We start from the raw sequence: 14679 nt of genomic DNA on the forward strand, positions 1-14679 counted from the left end.
GTTATGCTAAACTATTTGAGTGATTTTGCAGTTCATGTAAGGATCAGTTTTGTCTGCAGTTTTCCTGTTGTGAGGCAACTAGCCTTGTGTTTACTGTTTTCAACATCTATGAGCTTAACTATACGAAATTGCAGAGTGCTTGCTCTCTTCTGAACATCAGTCATCTTGAAAAGAGTGTACGTCAGCTTCATTGGAGTCCACCTGCTGCTTTGGGGTGACCAGGGTGTGCCCTCAGCATTGTGTTTCTATTGAGCCAATGACTATTTTAAGGTCAGTGTGATGCTTCTGAGAAGACTCATCTTACAGGAAGCAGTTCAGAAATCTGACAGAATACATTTCAGGTGTATATCACTTTTGAGATGAAAACTGAACTTACATGATCTTAGACTTCATAGGCAGAGTCTTGGTCTTAAATAAGCAGCACATCTCCCTTTGACTTTTAACAGGTGAAATTCTGCAGGTGTTCTATGCAGTTGCTTTATACTTAGGCTTGTCAAACCATAACTACCCTAAATGCTTGCACTTTGTTTCCTTACAGATGTGCACTGGTAACTACATATTTGTTCCTTATATGGTAACTCCACATAACAAGGTGTACTGCTGTGATAGCAGTTTTATGAAAGGACTAACAGAATTGATGCAGCCCAGCCTTGAGTCGCTGCTTGGGCCTATATGCTTACCTCTGGTGGATCGATTTATTCAGCTCCTGAAGGTGGCACAGGCCAGTTCAAGGTGAGTTGTCTGTTTGTACCCCTGTTTAAAATGCATATATTCCTGCTGACAATATAAATGTCAGGCTTGTGCTTCAGGGTGATGCAGTGTTTTGCCTTTTGTAGAGACAAATTGATAATTAATAATTTACTTTCACCAAATCTCCCTGTTGACACTGTTCCACCAATAAATGTCTCACATATACATTTGGGACAGCTGCAGGGCCAGAAAAACAAGTGCACAGGACCCATCCCAAATTTCTCATGTGATGTTGTTCCTCTCCAGCCAGTATTTCAGGGAATCCATTCTGAATGACATCAGGAAGGCCCGTACCCTCTACACAGGCAAAGAACTTGCAGCAGAGCTGGCAAGGATTCGACAGCGAGTGGATAATGTTGAAGTCTTGTCTGCTGACATTGTAATAAACTTGCTGCTGTCCTACAGAGACATCCAGGTATGAATCTTGTCCTCCAAAATTGTCTAAACCATAGTAAATTAAATTACTTTCTCAGTGAAATTTTTAGTGTATTTTGCACAGATTTGCTAACAAACTATCTGAATGATGTACACTAGTAAAAATCTTTTATAGTATCTTCACTGATGTTTTTTACTTTATTTTGTAGTTACACAGTTTATAGTGTACCTTTACATAGCAGAAAAGTGTTGCTGTTTTATAACAGCACCTAGAAGGTATACAACAACTCTTCTTCATCTCAGCATTACTATGTGATCAACAACCCTAGTGTCCCCCACTTAAAGGCTAAGGATAGCATTCTGCTGTTGATATGTATATGTATTCTTTGTCACCATGCTTGTGACACTACTCACGAAAACATAACATGTCCATCTACATTTCAGCTTCGGGAATGGTGCTAGTAATTGCTTACTTTGTTATATGTAATTTTAACTTTTGCTCCTTAAGCATTTTGAAGTGGCTTGTTTTTGTTTTGGTTGGTTGTTTTTTAAATAGGTCAGCAAGTAAGCTCCTTTAAAAACGGTGGTGTTGAAAGATTCTTTTATTTTGTTTAGGTGTGTGGGACATGCCTACTTCAGAGTTTTGGGATGCCTCAATTCAGATGCAGTTAGCATTGTAATATCTGTACTATATGAACTCTGATATGTGTTTAGCCCCTGAATCTGATTTTAATAATGAAACAGATGGACCTGCGGAAATTTTAGTACATGTTGAACCACTCAGTACAGGACTATGTTTCCCTGCATACTGTGCATATTCACATTTCTGATGAGTGCTAGGCTATTTACAGTTTGAGACTGAGGAAACTGAAATCTGTAAAGCTTACAATGAACTCTGAATACTTTTTAGTATGAAATAATAGGTCAAAGAGGAGTTTATATAGGCATATCTTGGTACAGCCACTTAAAACTTCATTATTCCCTTCTTTTGGAAGGATTATGATTCCATCGTGAAACTGGTGAAAACTTTAGAAAAACTACCTACTTTTGACTTGGCTTCCCACCACCACGTGAGGCTCCATTATGCGTTTGCACTGAGCAGGTAAGAAACTACCCTTCTTTCTGCTGTTGAACAGTAAATCAGAACTCCAAACTTTACACAGAGTTGGTAATCCTGGGTGAAGTTCCCTACTGGAATCTTCGTATGCAGCTCTAGGGTTTTCACTGAAGCAGCTCTGGAGACTCATGTTCATGAACAATCTAAGCTTTCCTTTCCTCTTGTACTGTCAAATTCCATTTCTTTTCCTCTAGAGTGAGTGTTTGATTTGTCTTTCCGTGGGTTAGCACCACTTTTTCATTTCAGTACCTAAGTCAGGGCAAATAAATACCTAACAGCATTTTACCTCTGCAAAAATACTGTAAGTATGGCTGTATGAGTGGCAGTGCTGCAGCATTTTTGCTAACTTAAAGATAGAATCATAGAACGGTTTGGGTTGGAAGGGTCCTTAAAGACCATCTAGTTCCAACCCCCCTGCCATGGGCAGGGACAGTTTCCACTAGACCAGGTTGCTCAAAGCCCCATCCAGCCTGGCCTTGAAACATTGATGGATAATCTCATTCAAGTCTTGAGTTTCAGTAGTCAGGAGGAGAATTTTGATCATATATCCATCAGAAGATTCCATTATAATAATGAACTAATTTGCATGTTCTCTGATAACATACACAAAATGTGCCACATGGAGCAACATGCACTACTTTGTTCGGTTAAGTGAGAGCCAAGCCTGGATTTTTTTTCCTAGGATACTGGGAGTTAGGCAAGGCACTAAAAGAGGAGTTTTTCAGTGGAAATTACAAGGGTTTTCTGCTCCCTTGCTGTTATCACAGTGAACATTTTGCTATTAACATTTAGTGGAGTAGACCAGGTGCCAGCAGGCATTGAAATTCTCAAATGTAGAATATGTTTACAGATCTTTCTGCTTCTCACAGATTTGAATCTTGTCATTCAGATTCTAGGAGGAGATTCAAAACTGCATATTATGTCAAAATATGTCACAAGTAGTTAGTTGAAAAAAAATATACCTGTTTTTGAAGCAAATGAAAAACCAAAACAAAAATAAAACCCACTATCTGGCATTGTTTTGCCTGAATAAAACGTCCAGATCCTTTCTTTTTCCTTTATACCAGGTATATGAAGGCATAAATATTGTGCCACTTTTGCTTCTGTTTTGTTATAAATATGTGGAGCTTTCCCGATTAAATAACCCAGCATGTGTCCGCCACTTCTACATAGCCTTTGCAAAGGTAACTAGGTGTACCTTAGAGTTTTAACAAGTTATTTAGACCTCAAGGTCATCATTTTCTAAAACGAAAACACCTTTGAAAACAGGACTTGACTAGTTTGCTGGGGCACTAAAAAAAACCTGCAAAACTGCAATATAGTCTTCTTGGGCAGATCATTATACTTCATTGGTTCTGCTGGGACTCCTTGCAGACTGAAAAGTCTGTTTTTATAGGTGTGACTGTAAGATGTAGCCTTTGATGTGTGTATCTGTACTTGTCTTTGATGACAAGTATCTGTCATACAAAAAGTCTACGCAGTATTTCCAAAGGACTTCAGATTGGATTTTCCTCTCCCTCCTTTCTCCAGATTGTACATTCAACTGGTATCCATGACAGCCATCAAAATGTTCATGCTTTGGTGTATGCCAAGGAGGAATTACTTAGCTAATTGTAGCTTTCTTCATATTGGTCATATAGAGGATATTTCTTAATCTAAGGCAGGTCTTGAATATTCTGCACATCTGAATGTTTGCTGTGGAAGCAGCTGTCCCTCATGCTTCTAATCCAGGTCACTAGTACGGAAGGATGGAGCAGCTCAATTAGTCAGGATTAGTCTGACCTAAATCAAGAAAACGTGTGATTGCATTGATGGTGGAAGGGTAAGCAGAAGGAAAAGTAGGGACCTTTGTCTGTGGAGATCAGCAAACTCTAAACGGCTTCAATTACAAAGCACTGTGCCTTACTGGTTTTGTTCTCATTAAGTTCAGCTAGCTATTAGTTTGATCTGTATTAGTGATTGTCAGTATGAGATATGGAAGAGCTATCTATCTGAAACTCCATTCTGAAAATTGCCCTTCTGTAATGAAAGCCAGATGAAAAACATGAAGAAGCAGACTTACTCTTAGTGCTTTGGGTGATCAATATGAGGAGACATAAAGAAGCTAACCTTCAGCAGCTGGGCAAGCGATGAGTTGTCAGGGGAACTAAAATAACACAGACCTGAAGGAGACTGTTACTTGCTCATCCAGGAGCAATTTATTTCTCTCCCTGGAGCCTGGGATTCTAAGCAGTTGTCCATCGCAGATTGGTACACCAGCCTTTTGCGCCACTCAAGAAGTATTTGAGGAGCCTGCTGCAGTTCTGTAGTCTGAGGGGACTTGTCCTAATTTGTTAGAATTTGACTGGTCTGAGGGTTGGGAAGAGATGGCACTGGATTTCATTTACCTTTATCATTAGGCGGAGTCAGGAGCAGAGGTTGCCCCAGCACATAGACTTGCACACGCTGTTTATTTTTGTCTTCTGGTAAAGCAGTTTATACTATCTGCCCAAACAAGTGCTTTTGCTCTGTTTTTATAATTATCTTTGTTATGTTGTCGTTCATCCTGTGCTACCCATTCTGCTCTATCTTTTCTTCCACATCATTCCCTTCTGGAGCTGCATAGCTCAGAGATCACGAGCTCAGGTATTACTTAGGGTACATGTCCTCTGATCTCTGAGGTTTTACACTGACACTGCTTGTGCAGATGCATCAGAACTTTGATATGTTCTTGTAAAGGGGGAAGCAAAAATCCATTACTGAACCTCTGTTTGAGTAGTGTCTGTTTCAAGATGGCTGTGGTTTTTGATGTGGTGTATTTTCTTTCTGAAGTAGCCTTGTTTTGCAAGCTTCTTGAGTGCAAAGCTTGCAAGACAGATACAAAATGACTTTTATGTATTTTCCCCAATTCAAATTGTAGCCACTCAAATGTTACAAGCAATTTCTCCAAAAGAACTTAATACTCTCCCCAAACTGTCAAATAGTTCTTGCTGAGGAAGGAGTCATTTGCTTGTTAAATACACAAATATGTAAAAAATTCTAAACTATTCATACCGAATGATACATGTATCCAAACTGTGAGTCACCAGGAAGTGTCTAATACTTGCAATTACGTGGTTTATTTGTCTGAAGTACTTTTGTTAATATTACCTTATTGACTTCACTTCCTAACCTTCCCTTTCATGGGAATTCAGTCTGGTTTGTGCTTTTTGCCTTTTGTTTTGGGTTTTTGGTTTGTTTTTTTTTCTTTTTTCCTTCACATTCAGAATGTATATTAAAAGAAATCACAAACAAGTTGGAATCTTTTTTTACTTTAAAACATGAATTACTATGAAAAAATATTAGCTATGAAACCAAGGTTTGTGTCTTTCTATTTTGTAAGAAAGTAACACATGATCTTTCTAAGAATTGCCCTTGAGGCTCTTGTTGCTTGTTGTCAGTGCTTCGCTCTAGCTGATGCTTCATGAGAGAGAGAAAATGTATTTGGGGCCTGGTATAAAGGTGTCCTGTGATATTAAGTAAAGAAAAAAAAAAAAGGAAGGAGGGGAGAATTAAGTACGTACAATATAGTCCATTGTGTCTAGAAGCACATTTACATGGATGAAGTCATACATACATATTCAAACATAGTAATAGAAAAGTGTTTCTTGTTAACTTTATTGGATTTTTAATCAATTTTTTAATTTTTCTATAGGCGAAATCTGCCTGGAGATAGACAGAAAGCTCTAGAAATTATGATTCCCCTGGTAGAACAGGAAGACCAAGTAGCTTCAGATATGTACTGCCTAGTTGGCCGAATTTACAAGGACATGTTTTTGGAATCTGGTTTCATAGATATAGAAAGCAGGGACAAAGCGACATTCTGGTGAGTACTGTTTTACTGGTCTGTGTCCTTTTGGAAGCTTTGGGAAAATATTCCTTAAGCAAGAATATATTTCAACTATTTTTTTTTTTCATGCCATATATTTGGCATCCTTTAGGGATACACTGAATATTCTAATGTTCTTCACTTACTTGTTAGGAATGAGAGATTTATGTTGTTAATAGATTTGATTCCACAAAGTTCTTGAAGTGCTTCAGTGAGTTGGAAATTTAGGTAGTTCTCATCAGAGTGTATTTTTCTTCTTCCCAAATGTGAAGTCACCTGTTTATTATTATTATTATTCTTAGGTGCTGAGGGCTGAGGTTTGACTCTGCATTGATGCTTAGGATGTACCATTCTGTCTTTTCTGTCCTTTTTTTTTTTTTTTGGCTTCCAAACTCATGCTGGCAAAAGTTTTGTTTATCACCCCATCATCACCATATAGTATGTGTGCATATTATGGTGGACTACAGTACCATCGATAGACAAAGAAGCGCATAATAGGTGAGGCATATTCTTATCTTAAATCTAGAGGCAAGTATTATGTTTTTATTGCTTTTGAAGTATGCTAAAACACTGTTATGTGCAATAGGTTTAAAAAATTGAGGCAGTGGATGCCATCCTAGAGTTCTGTCAGGATGATGCTTTTCTCCATTATGATTCAGATGAGTATACAGGCAATCTGTGTTTATGTATCCAGCACAACAGATCGTAGTTCCGGTCTTGTGCTCATCAGCTGCCTGTTGAAGTAAATGCTTAGAATAGAAAGCTTTCTTCTCCCTTCATCATTTATCACTTGTTTTCAGTAAACCAGATCAGAACTGTCTTTGGTAAAAGAAAAGATATAATTGTTTACCATTTATGGCCTCAGAATACAAGTACAGTTTATAATTGCTGGTCATACTTTAAAGTTTTGCAATGCTTACTGGATTTTTCTAAAGATGTTGAAATAACAGGAATGCAGCATATTGTCGTCATTCCCCTCCTTCATAATTTTGGATTTAAAAAAACCTAACTATTTATTCAAGATCCTTTTAAAAAAAAAAAAATGTTTTGCCAATGAACTAATATAACAAGAAAACTGTAATCCTGTATACAAATACTAGGCATTATCACAGGCTAAACAGTATGAAAAGATATTACTTTTGTTATTGTACATCTTGCTTTTTCCTTGTTTATAGTGCCTTATGAACAGATAAACTTTGAGATTTTCAAACCTAATTGGATTAAGAGCAATTATAATAGTAGTAATTTCATGTAGCTGTTTTAATAAACTTTTAATAGATGCATCTTAGAAATCATGATATTCATACATAGGGGAGTGAGGGGAAGCGATTACAGTCAGGCACACCAGTTTGGGAAAGGACAGCAGCTCCTTCATCAGGGTAGGATGCTGACCGGCCAGCTCCTAAGTAATCCCTTAAGTCTCTGGCAAGTAAGACATGATACAGACCACTCTGCCGTAGAACAAGGTGAATCTCTGTTGATTCAAGCTGGAGTTTGGCTGGAAGCTGTGCTACATGGGCCAGCTGCTTTTGGTTTGCACTTTATGCTGGATATTGATTTGAATTCTAGTGTTAGTCATCCAGCAGGCTTGATGTGGCTGAAAGGTTGACTCACAACTCATTGGAAGGCTTTGGGAAGGAGGAGACCTACTCTAGTACTACAGCAGGCCACAATGGGAGAAGGTGTGTGTAGGAACAATGCCTCCATGATAGTGTTACTTTGTTGAGATAAAGGTTATTATCTCAGTCTTAAAGAAGTGAGCATGTAGGAGAACTATAGTGAATTGCATATAATGAGGATTTGGCAGCAAAACCAAAGCATTGCTTTTGCAACAACTAATGATGTCAAGGTACTTTGGTCTATTCCAGAAAGGAAAAAAAAAAAAAAAACAGGCAGGCAGTGTACTTTCCTGACAATTAAAAAGCAGAATAAAAGACATCTTTCATATAAATATGAGAGAAGAGATGAAAGATTAATAATTTACTGTCACTTTCTTGTTGCATGGTGACAGTGTAAATCAGGCTTACCAAAGCTATCAAGTCTTTATTCAAATCTTTTCACTGCTACCTCTCTAATTCAGTGTCTGTGCTGCAACATTTTCTCAAATGTCGTCTTTTGATTTCTTGATGACATTTATAATTGTATCAGCTGAGCCAGCCTCCACTCCATAGGCAGACTTTCAAACCTTACCACCTTTCTACAAATCTGCACAGGTTCCTCCAGTGATACTGGGGGCATGACAACGTCAGCAATTGCAGCAGTTGAATTTAAAACAGTTCAGTTAACAGACGTGACTTGTGACTTGTTTAGGAAACCGTAAATATTTTCATCTATTCAAAATTAATACAGTTGGGTTTTTTGTGTTGGTTTTTTTTTTTTTAATATATATATATTTAGAAGGCAGGTTTTAAGAATGTCAGCACAGGATCGCACCAACTATAAAATTACAGTTTTGGTTGTAATGATTTAGGAGAGGTAAATAGGACTACAGATGTCCAAGATACTAGTGTTTCTTGGTGTGAGTAGCATGTAAAGTTGGCTAGAAAAATGAGTTTCTGCTGGGAAAGGGAGAAATTTGGAAGGAAAAGGCAAAATTGAGACTTCTCTGCTCATCATGCTTTTTTATAGGGCTAGACTCTTGTCTAATGATTATGTCCTTTGAAGGAGGGCAACTGGAGTATAAAATGAGTATATATGTAGTAAGACGGGAAGAGGACCCTGTCGTGAATTTCTGGACAGCAGAGTTTATGTTAAAGGATGCAAACTCCTGAATCATTAGATTCATAAAAGCCCCAAAACAGGCCAAACATTATTTGTGGTCTGCTGCGATCAAAATGCCTTAGCTTTACTTACATGTCAGAGCGTGGTCTGGAAGCCAAATCCTTTGTTTTCTGCATAGATTATTTTTCTTTCTTTTCTTATGTATTAATCTCACAACCTGCTTAACTTTTTTTATATGATCCATCTGTTTGTCTGGATTTTTCCTATCATTTTGAAAGTAATTTTAAACTCCATTGCTTTTACTGTAGCAGGGTTGTGTTGACTAAATTTCTTGTGCGCCTTAACTCACGTATGGTATTCTTGTTTGCCTTCTCCTTACAGGGGGGCGTAAGTGCACGCGTGTTTGTGTATATTTGCAGCCAAACATGTTCTTATCCAATAGGACAAGTTTAAAGCACTGTAGACCTGCTGTTGCTGTTGTCACCACAACTTGCATTACTAGCATGAGGATAGCGTGTGCTGTGTTTGTGTGAATCCCCTTCTCTTTTAGACAAGATTTAGGCTAGGTGAATATCACTGCTGTCCTTCTTGCTCATTTCCTCTTGAGGAGAATAAAATCTGGTATATTCGGTTTTTATGTGAATAGACTCATGAAGACAATGTCAATGAGGCACTCAGTAGAGAATAAAATTTGGAGTAGCTGAAATCATAGCTAAATGCAAAATATGTTCTTCTATCACTTGCTTTTGTGCTTATGCATATTGATATGCTTGTTTATCACTGCAGCAGATCCACAACAAAATCTAAGGTTTTAAGTCAGTGAAAATTCATATATTTAAGAGTAAAATAAAGAGGTTATTATTAAATCTAACTGTGAAACAGGTGTCTTTCTTACAAGCTGGTAGTATTACTTCTTTTTCTTTCATCTCAAAATTGGAAATCTAGTAAGATACTATAACTTCACTGGGGTGTATGAGTAGGGCCTGTGCTTGTTGTGTGAGGGAAAAGGAAATAGGAGGAGGATGTACAAATAATGGACTCCTAAAAATAACCCCAAAGCATGTGTGGAAAACGGTAAATATTTTTACTTCCATGGAATCTTACTCTGTAAACAGAAGATAAGCACTCAAAGTACCTAAAAGTGTAATTATGTCCCTACAAGATCGCATTATTTAGAAAGTAAACTCGTATGTTTGTTTTTTCTAGGTTCAAGAAGGCGTTTGAGTCAGAGCCAACGTTACAGTCAGGAATTAATTATGCAGTACTCCTCCTGGCAGCTGGACATTGCTTTGATGCTTCTTTTGAGCTGCGGAAAGTTGGTAATTACAGCTTTCAAATTCACAGCAAAACCACATTCTAATGAAAGTATGACACCACTCAATGTCACAGGGGGGAAATCTGATTGTTGTATACAAACGCTTTGATAGTGACTATGCGAATATTTAAGTAGGTCTCCCCTATCACCACTGATCCCACCTGATTGCGGGTGAGTGCTGTCATGAAGACCTGGTTCCACTTTCAAGGTCTTAACCGATTACTAGAGCTTAGTGAAAACTGACAACCTTTCTTTGCAGTGACATCATTTGTGTGAAACAGGAACACCTGAAGAGGGAATTCAGTTCCAGCTACCATTCTTTAAAACAAGTAAACAAACCCCCCTGTAGAACTGTAGGAAATACGGACAAAAAGCCCATCCTGAGAGTGGGGAAAATGCACTTGACTTGAGCTTGGGATGGGCTGAGAGAAGAAAGTTTCTCCTCCAATGTTTTCTTTGAGGTTTCCTGACTGTCTGTATTCATAGAATCACAGAGTGGTTTGGGTTGGAACGGTTCTTTTAAAGACCATCTAGTCCAAACCCCCTGCTATGGGCAGGAACATCTTTCACTAGATCAGGTCACTTAGCCTGGCCTTGAACACTTTCACTGATGGGGCATTCACAACTTCCCTGTGCAAGCTAGTTCAATGTCCCACCACCCTTGTTGTAAAAATATCCTTGCTTATGAAGGAAGAATTAAGGTGTCCATTTTGGTTTTGTGATTTTGTGGTTTTGCTGAATTTGAGGAGAGTGCAAAGTCAAGAAGTCCTGGTTTTGGCTGGGATAGAGTTCATTTTCTTCCTAGTAGCTGATATGTAATACTTTTAGGGAAGGTATGAGAGAAAGCACTGAATGTTGTAATATGTAGTAACATATCCTTTGCAACTGACATGCTTCTTCATGCATTATATATTATATAAAGTCAAGTATAATTCTTGACTTTAAGTGTTCTTCATTCCACAGAATGCTCCTGTACTCAGCTTCTGCTCTAGTTTAGAAGTTAGGTGTGCACTGTATGTCTAAAGTCATTCTCTAGATAGAGTTTTTGAGTGCGAAGGTCAGGGTGAGATGGTTACCTCTACGTACATAATGGAAGTGAGATTGAAATTCTCTGGTGTGAATGAAGGTATTCATGTGGAGGTGATAGGCTGCATAGAGTTGCCCCAACTACTGTGTTGGCCCTTTTTTGGGTGGGTGAGATTTTGCTTTTTGGGTCAGAACACTTCCATCTCCTACACTGAAACTTGAATTCTTGTACCAGTGTAGGAGGTAAAAATACATGTTTTGCTTTCTACATAGCATTTGCAAACATTCACTCAGCTGGCCTAATTTTATATTAGATAACTTAGCTGGGCTATATTTAGTGTGTAGTTTAATTCAAATCCTTCCGTTTTAAAGAGACTTTTCAATTGCACATAGCCAACTATGTTCGGACAAATTAATTGTGCTGGTGAAAGCTGGATGTTACTTGTAGGGATCAGATGTTTGGTGTCATCTTCTCATGAGTTTGTTCAGTGTTGTTTTCCCTGTTGTTTGTATGGAGAAAGTTACAGAAATTAAGGTTCCTTATTACTTAATGTTTCATCCATAGCTGATGAATAATGTAATGGAGAAATACCTGGTCCCTTTCCACAGAGCTGCTCCCCAGGGGGCACATCCTGGCCTGTGCTGCACTCCTGGATTGTGTTTTCCTAGGTGCAACACCTTACATTTATCTTCGTACTATGAGGTTTGTCAGCTGGCTTGAGTTGTGCTAGATTCTGAGGATAATTTACTATTTTCCTTGTCTTGGGCTAATGTTCATGTTTTAAACAAAAATAAGCAAAACCACAGAGTTGGTTTTCCCACAGAGGTTGTGTGGGAAAATGTTTTGATGTCTCCCTCCCTCCGTGTCCCAAGAATCTCTTACATGTGTGTCATTCTTTTGATGTCTCCTCCTGTTTAGATCTGTGCGTACAAGACCATTTGTTAGCAGTAGTTAGATTTGCCTGGCAGTGCTTTCAGTTTGGTGTCCACCCACAGCATTATCTGTAGCACGTAGAAATTAGAGGAAGTCTGTCTTTTGGTGGGAGATGAGAAGAGAGGCAAGAGCAAGCTGGTTGAAGTTCAGTCCAGGTTACATGGAAATTAAATGGGTAGGTTGGGAAAGGCTAAGGAAGGGTATGGTCCCTAACAGCACATCAGAGGAGGATGTGTGAGGCTGTAATTAGAAGAGGTATATCTTACTACATTGGCAATAATTTAGTAACTCCAGTAAAACTATGATTAAGTCCAGTATCCAAGAAAATTTTTGCTAATCTGCATCAGATCAGAAAATTTGCATTCTACAAGTTCCTAGATAAAAAATAACTAAATGATTATGTAAAACATTAATGACAATCCTTATCTCCTGAGTAGTATTGCTTTCTTAACTGTACAGAATTGCAGAACTTTGATACCAAAACAGAAATGGAGTGCTTTGTGTTGACAGTAATGATCTCTGCAGGCTGTGCAACTCTGACACACAAAGGATCCTGTAATATGAATGGTTCTGTCAATATTTGAGTAAGGAAAGCAGTTTATTTATAAAACCTTTATAGTAATAATTAACTGGTAATATCTATTTACTGTATCTTGCTTTCTTCACAAGCTGTGGGTGTATTCTTGGTATTACAAAATGAATGGCTTTTTTGTCATTAATGGTTCCTCTATTATGGCTCATTTATTTTTAAGGGCAAATGTTTGGAATTCAGCTGCTGCTTTTTTTCTTTTTTCCCTCTCCCCCTGTGAATGCCAAGTTTTTCCATGGAAGGAGAGATTGTCATGACTTTGCCTGAATTTTCGTACAGTCTCAAAAAACTTTTCAAGATGGTGAAATCAAAATAAACTAGAGAAGGACCAAACCCACTGGAAAATAAAACAAACCCCCATCACCTCTATAGATTATAGTCTTTTGGACCTATTGCTAATTTCTCCACACTACACCTGCATTTTTCCAACTTGCCTTACAGTGATAAGTAAGCTTGTAGATGAGCTTCGTAGAGGAAAGTCTGCAAACTAGAGTGAGTTTTAGCACTGCATACCTCATCTTTCTCAGAAGAATTTGATGAGAGGCTGATGTTGTCTTCTCTAAGGCAATAGGACCTGCTTCACAGAACACTTGGGTAACACTTCCAGTTCATCCAGCTTACATAACAGTAATGATTCCTGAACTTGGTGTCCTCTGATGCCATCGCTGCTACACATCTATCCTTTCTCCCACCCTTTATCTCCCTTTATCTGTGAGCTGGAACTCAAGATCCTTGCTACCACCAGCCTTACCCTCCTAACAAACGCTTCTCCTTGCCACATCAGTAGTCCCAGTTCCTCCCCATGTGAGTTGTGCTTTTGACAAAAACCACACACTGAGTTTGTACTTTGCTTTGGCTCTGTTCCCACCTCTGGGGCACTGGAAGGTTCTGATGAGTGGGTTCCTGGAAGTGCAGTGAGGCATAACAGAGGGTGTAAGCTTGTGAACCAATGCTGCTGCTTGCTGTCACAAATAGCTCGTTATTGCTTGTCAGTGGCCACTGCGAGTGCCATCACCCAGCACTCAGCAAGGGCATGCTGTAAAGCTAAATTGTGCCCTTTCCCCTTCCTCCCAGCAAAGGTATACCAGTTTGAAATGATTCATGTATCAGTGATACCAGTTCCTTATTTCCCTTGTGATGAGGTCACATGCAAAACCAGCGGAAGTTAGTAGGTGTCTATCTGCTCTAGTATGCTGCTGGTGCACATGCAAATGTTTTAGACATTGTAGCAGAGCCCTTCAGCCTTGGAGGATATTGCCGAATAATGTTCCTCTAGGGTCCTGGGGGAGATATTTTTTTCCATTTATTGTGTTGTGTGGATAGTGTGTAGGTCTTGGTTTCTAGAACCCAACTGAAGTTGAACACACTTAACACAAATTCCCCCTTCCTATCCTACACCAAGTGTACGTGTACATCCTCAAGCCGTGTCTTAAAAACACGAATGTAATATAGCACCCTGCCTTAAGGCCTTGCAGAGGTGATAGACAGACACGGTCACTGCTATACCTTGTGGAGTTGGTGGACACGATGTACGTTGCATCATGTCTCAGGTAGATCTGCGATGTTTTGTAAAATCTACTGCATTTTTTCTCTTCAGGAATAACTAAACAAATTTCTTTCCCAAAAAGTGAACAAATAATGTTTTTTATATGATTTAGGTATTATTTTGTTCTGTATGTTACTCAAGTATGACAATTTCTTGTTAGCAAGAGAGCACAAAGTGTGAAGTATAGGTGTGAATTAGGCTACAGACCACTTGGTTACAATTTCACATTTTAAAAACATGTGTTGTCTATTGTTGATAACATAAAAATGGGAACAATGTAAGAAAACAAGATGAATTTTCCAGACTGAATTGTAGCTAATGTAATGATACCCATTTTGATAAGATTTATTGCTGCTTCTAATATGAAGTTTAGTCTGCTATCTACTTCAGGAAAAAAATAAAGATCAACAGCTGCATTGAAATTTCTTGTGACTACTCAGCCTTAATATCAAAGACAAT

General features: G+C 38.4%; 1 protein-coding gene across 2 annotated transcripts in view; it reads left to right on the forward strand.

The window, feature by feature from the left end:
- MAP3K5 (mitogen-activated protein kinase kinase kinase 5) overlaps positions 1-14679 on the forward strand; it is a 105664-nt gene that overhangs the window by 46542 nt on the left and 44443 nt on the right. For both annotated transcript variants that reach the window (XM_030489927.1, XM_030489928.1), the window contains exons 5-9: positions 539-732; positions 997-1165; positions 2121-2227; positions 5916-6086; positions 10017-10129. In XM_030489927.1, the coding sequence (XP_030345787.1) occupies positions 539-732; positions 997-1165; positions 2121-2227; positions 5916-6086; positions 10017-10129 (754 nt within the window). The remainder of the gene's footprint in view (positions 1-538; positions 733-996; positions 1166-2120; positions 2228-5915; positions 6087-10016; positions 10130-14679) is intronic.

The sequence above is a fragment of the Strigops habroptila genome, chromosome 6 (assembly GCF_004027225.2).
Source record: "Strigops habroptila isolate Jane chromosome 6, bStrHab1.2.pri, whole genome shotgun sequence".
In the NCBI taxonomy this organism is placed as follows: Eukaryota; Metazoa; Chordata; class Aves; order Psittaciformes; family Psittacidae; genus Strigops; species Strigops habroptila.